Raw genomic sequence first — 6,000 nt, 5'->3', positions numbered from 1 at the left:
GTCCAGTGAAGTGGTACAAGTAAGACTGGAGTGGGTTCAAGAAAGAATTGATCCTATTATATAGCACAAGGAACATATTCAATATCCTGTGATAAACCATAATGGAAAAGAATATGAAAAAAATATATATGTATAACTCAGTCACTTTGCTGTACAGCAGAAATTAACACAACATTGTAAATCAACTATACTTCAACAAAATTTTTAAAAAAAGAAAGAATTGGGGGCTTCCCTGGTGACGCAGTGGTTGAGAACCCGCCTGCCAATGCAGGGGATACAGGTTTGAGCCCTGGTCCGGGAAGATCCCACGTGCCGTAGAGCAATTAAGCCCGTGCGCCACAACTACTGATCCTGCGCTTTAGAGCCCGCGAGCCACAACTACTGAGCCCACATGCCACAACTATTGAAGCCCGTTCACCTAGAGCCCGTGCTCTGCAACAAGAGAAGCCACCACAATGAGAAGCCCACGCACTGCAACAAAGAGTAGCCCCTGCTCGCCGCAACTAGAGAAAGCCCGTGAGCAGCAACAAAGACCCAATGCAACCAAAAAAATAAATAATAAATAACTTAAAAAAAAAAAAAGAAGAAAGATTTGGGAGAGAGGGGCTGGAGAGAGCAAATATTGACTTTTTTTTTTTTTTAAGATAGGAGAAATAAAAGAATAGTTATGCTAATGGAAAGATCTTTGCTTTTCCAGTGAGGAACCTAGCTTTCTCACCCACCCTCCCTTCCTTGGACTTCAGATTTGGATATTTGCTGTTTCTTGGAACCCTCACTTTGAGGAATGTTAATAGGGAATCTGAACTGATATGGAACTGAGGATTGTGAAAATCAACTTATTTCACATGTGGAATTCTCTTTCCCCAACTTCCCACTACTTTGGGGGACATAACACATGTGGCCAGGAGTCCACTTACTGTGGCCAGTAAGTTACTAGGCTGTTCACAAATGTTTCTCCCATTCTGGGCACATGGCAGGAGAGCCACTCCTGGGTACGGCCATGTGGTTTTGTTTGTCACTTCATAGCAGCTTTAAGACCAGTGAGCAGTCTCCCACATTGCCTTGGCTGACAGCAACTGTGGAAGCAGTGTTAAGACGAAGCATCTACCAGCCAGGGTCTGAGCCATAGTGATGAGCAGAGCCCCTTTGCTAAGCCAGGATAGACACCTAGTATGAGTAATAAACTTTAGTTTCGTTAGTTTTATTTTGGGATAGCAAAACCCAATCCATCCTGACACAATGCCTAAGGACCAAAATAAACAGTGATATACCGGTCTCCACAATAACCAGCAGATTGCAAATTTCAGGGTACGCAAGTTTTACTTTCCCATACCAGGGGCAAAGAAAACCCAATAAATAACACAGGTAATAAAACTTGACCTCACTGTCAGTTCTCCATTAAATCAAAAACGATTGAACCTTGAAAATGTTAATATTGTTCTTAAAATATTTCTCTCCTAATCAGGAAGCCAACTTTTCTTCAAGAGACTTAGCTAGACTACCAGAAACATAGTGTAGTGTATTTACTATTTTGTTCTCTGGGTCGTCTGCGTTTGCTCCTCCAGGAATGCTCACTCCAAATGCAGATTCCCTGGTCCTGTCCTCCTAGATGAATGCTGTGGTCCTTAACTCCTAGGAGGTTCTGTAATCTTGATCTTTATGTGTCTGTGTGGCCTAATACAAAAATCTATTTGGTCTTCGTCTTCCAGTTCCTGCCAAGAGCTGCTAAAACTCTTGGAATTTTCTCAGTGATAGGAATGGCTTTTTTTTTTTTTTTTGTAATGAGCCCCTTTGATCACACTTGAGTTTATGCTAATGAGATCACTAAGGGTGAGGCCACTAGATGGCCTCAGGATGGAGCTGGTCACCAGAAAGACCAAGTGACTAGACCTCCTGACTGACCTCCAGGCGTGGGTGGCAGAGGGGGCTGGAGAGGGGTCTATAAACTCAGCAACAGTGAGATTCAGAGAGCTCCTGGGTTGGTGAGCACATTGAACCCCGGGAAGATGCTGTGCCCCTGCATCCCTCCCCTTCCTTGCCCCATGCATCTCTTCCATTTGGCTGCTCTCAAGTTATATCTTTTATAATAAACCAGCAAATGGAAGTAAAGTGTTTTCCCAAGTTCTGCGAGCTGTTCTAGGAAATTATTGAACCCAGAAGGGAAGGGAATTGTGGGAACCCTCCAATTTTATGACCAGGTTGGACCGAAGTGTGGGTAATCTGGGGACATGATACTTGCGACCGGCATTTGAAGCGAAGGAGGTCTTGCGGGACCAAGCCTTTAAACCCATGGGGTCTGAGGATAACTTTGGGTAGTGTCAGAATTGAACTGAATTGTAGGACACCCAGATGGTGTCCAGAGAGTCAGAGAATTGGTTGTTAGTGTTGGAAAACACCCTAGAAATATGCTGCCAATGTAACACTGAAGTTTTCAACATAATGTCTGAGTCAGTTTACACATGCTTTAATATTAGAGAAGAAATGTTCTTGTAAGAGACAAAAGAAAAATCACAATTCTGCACAAAAGAATTTTATTTAGTGGTCAGATCCCAATGAACAATGCCAGTCATTGCTTGATTCTGTTAAAATGCGCTATTAGATATACTCTTAAGAAAGTGTACGGTGCATCACCAAAAGCTATTGAATTTGGATTGTGTAGAGTAAAAGAAAACTTCATAAATCTTTGCTCTTTGATAAAATTTTTAAAATATAAAAATGAAAAAAAATCCCCAAAAGCAGTATTCAAAAATACTAAATGTCACCTTGGACTATTTACAGTAAGATGACTTTCTAATAAGAGAACACTCTCTGCTTGTCTCTTTTTTTCTCACATTTTACTTGTCCCGTAGAGGTGTTCTGCCTCCCCCATCTAACCCTTACTTGTGATTTCTTCCATTCCCGTCTTGCATGAAACGGTCATCTTCTATTCTCTCACACATCTTTGAGTCTTTCTCTGATACTCCTTTTTCCTACTGTAAATTACCAGTAATTCTATTCAACAGATGTTTGTTGAGCACCTAATATGTGCCAGGCACTGTGCTAAGAGGTGGGGATAAATATAGAGATGAAAAGTCATTGAACCCCCTCCTCAAGAAGCTCAGAGTTTGGGTTGGATTAAAAAAACGTTTTTCACATTATATTCTATGAAATCCCAAGCCCCTATGAAGTAAGTTTGGGGATTTCTTGAAACAAAGTGCACTCACGGAGGGTCTATCAGCTTGGCCCACTCCAATGCATTTTGATTTAGAATTCTGCCCTTTTTTATGAAGCACAGCCTCTAAAGCCCAGGAATAGAGTTTGAGTTCTAAACTCTTTGCAGGAGGGAACTACATGATGGGTTGTAGGGGACGAACTGAACCAATTTGTTTTTGGGGGAGGGTAATCTTTTAATTGGCTTCTACAGATTCTGAGTATGAAAAGTCCTTAACCCTCCGCCCCCCAAAATACTAAATTTGAGCAATAGATACATATTAAGAAACTCCTCCTTGATTTGGATTTACAACACGATCCTCTGAAACTCCTCTCTTTTACAAATGTCCAGCAGGAGCTCTTTTTATTACCTCCACACGTATTTCTTTGTGCTTTTCTGTGAACATTTTCTTAGCTTCAAACATAAAAGCAGCAAATTACGCCTGCAGGTGACCTTTCTTTTTTTTTTTCTTTTATCATGTTGAACCCCAAACAAGCTCAGTTCTTGCGTTTGGCCTACATCTTCTCTGTCCACGAGGCCTCAAGAGAACCATGGTAGTTACTTAAAAAAAAAGAAAAAGAAAACAAAGCAAACTATGAAATAGAAAATAAAAACTGAACATAGCATACTATGGAAGCAAAACTGAAACCACACCCTCGCTGCCCCCATCTCCATGCCTGGCAGACCATGGCCCTACAAATATTCACATTTGGAAATATTTTCTCAGTCACAGTAAAGTCCACATTGTGGTGGTGGGCTTCCCCCCCACAGCTTGTAGCGTATTCCTTTTGTCGAATCTGCTCAGCCAACCACTGAACGATGATGAAGGGAGTTTTTGTGGGAAAGTTCTATCCTTGATCCAACATCATCCACAGGTTACACGAGGGTCACATCTCTGTACAGTTTCCGTCCAACCAAATGATACTCTGTCCATTCAAGAGCCCTAGTGCCAGATTCACAATGTCCTCATGAGCTGGTTCCAAGCCCTCTGGATCTGAAGGCAACTTTGGGAGTTGGCGTTATTCCCATGTTACAGTTGGCCTGCCCAAGGTAGGGTGATCAGGATGTCTGGAATATGTGAAGACGACAAGAAGAGCAGGGGGTGTTGGGAGAGAGGGGAAAAGAGAGGTGATCATGCACAAGCTTCTTGCTCTGTCGTGCATTATATTTTCAGTGTTAACAGCGTGTATTTCGACACATAGGGCTTGTGCTTTTTCGTTAAATAACTCGCCCTGAAACGCACGTTTGGCAAACGTGGCCATGAATGTGTGTGTGCGTGTGCACGTGCCTGTGTTTACGATGTGTCATGAGGCTGTGTGTCAAGTCCTGTGGGTGTGCCTCGGCCCCTCCCCTGCTGCTACACCCACCTCGCCAGCAAGGAAAAACTGATGGGTTACACCTGGTCGGTTTGATATTCAGAAGCTTCAGACAGGCTTTCTGAGAAACTTAGGAAAGTCTCCTGGTGTTCGGAACAGACGATCTCGTAACGATAATGCCGGAACTCCACAGCAAAGGTGCCAAAATAAGACAGGAAGCACATGACCAGGCCCCACTGGACCCTGGCTGCGTACAGGTGGATGCCCTGGGCCATGAGGATGAAGTCTGGGGGGAAGTAGTCAAGGCAAGTTCCTCCATCGGCCACATTAAGACGGGGCTGTTTTCTGGGCAGAGACAGGTTACAGGAAAAGCCTGGCTCCCCCCCCCGACCAGCGGAAGAGCGTCACGGAGTCAGCTGAACACCATCTACATAAATAACACAAGGTAACATTACTGAGCCCTTACTCTGTGCCAGACATGCTTCTAGGTGCTTTCATGGAAAACCTAACTTACTCATCACGACACCCTGTTATCAGCAGTTCGTTTAAAATAGGGAAACGGAGGCCAAATGGGTAACACGGGTATTAACTGGTGGAAGTGGGATTCAAACACAAGCACTCTGACTCCCTGGCCACGCATTCGACCGCTCTACTCTACGGCTGCCTGATAAACTGTGAGACCAGCTAAAGAATTACAATTCCAAAGTAATTAGTTGGCCAGGAAAATAACGCTGTATTTTTAAAAGACACTGCAAATGACCATGGAACAATGTGAACGTATCAAATAGCTAACTACCTCCATATAAGCTGTGTTTGTCTCTGCAGTGCTACTAATAAGGTCTAAGTGGCCCCTCTTCTTCTCTCTAGTTTTCAATGTTGCCTTTCAGACAATATTCCATAGGCTGGTTTCATTCCCGGTGTTGCGTTTAAACTTGTGCCAAATGAAAGCAGGCAATTAAAAAACCAAAGAACAGACGAGACGTCTATGCCTGAATATACACAGAGTGTATGTATGTGTACACAGACACACACAGACACACACACACACATCAGTATATATGAAGGTAGGAGCTGGGGAGGAGAAAGCTTCATAACGTTCTATAGTGAAAAGCTAAGAGGACAAGGACTGAATAAAGTTATTTAGAAAAATCAGAAATGCTCCCTTAGAATTAGTTCTACCTTCAGAACTTAGCCTTAAAGGGAAATTTTCAGAGAGTGAAAAAGTCCGTGACAACTACTTTAGCCAAACTTCGCTCTCCTGACTAGGCCTGGATTCATTCACCTGGGAACCACGAAATGGTTCCAAGTCTTCGGAAATATCATGGATCAGAATTGTTTGGTATAAGCTCCAAATTCAGAATGATTTAAAATCTGTACATACTCTTCTGACTGAGGGTTCAAAATGTTGCCAAAGCAATATTAACTTATAGGGGAGGGATACATCTTCAAATCTCGCACTGGCAGAATTCTGACCCGTTTACTCATAAAATATTT

The 6,000-nt window shown here is 42.9% G+C and overlaps 1 protein-coding gene across 6 annotated transcripts in view; it reads right to left on the bottom strand.

Annotated features, from left to right (window-relative positions):
• Positions 1-2,549: 2,549 nt before the first annotated feature.
• The window catches only part of TMEM150C (transmembrane protein 150C), a 91,211-nt gene continuing 87,760 nt past the window's right edge, over positions 2,550-6,000 (bottom strand). For 5 of the 6 annotated variants that reach the window (XM_059923989.1, XM_059923993.1, XM_059923990.1 and 2 more), the window contains one exon: positions 2,550-4,792. In XM_059923989.1, the coding sequence (XP_059779972.1) occupies positions 4,584-4,792 (209 nt within the window). In that variant the 3' untranslated portion in view covers positions 2,550-4,583. The remainder of the gene's footprint in view (positions 4,793-6,000) is intronic. The other variant, XM_059923992.1, reaches the window with a different exon arrangement.

Source organism: Balaenoptera ricei, chromosome 5 (genome assembly GCF_028023285.1).
Source record: "Balaenoptera ricei isolate mBalRic1 chromosome 5, mBalRic1.hap2, whole genome shotgun sequence".
NCBI classification, from domain to species: Eukaryota; Metazoa; Chordata; class Mammalia; order Artiodactyla; family Balaenopteridae; genus Balaenoptera; species Balaenoptera ricei.
The sequence above is the reverse complement of the archived record's forward strand: the minus strand, read 5'-3'. Positions and strand labels throughout refer to the sequence as shown.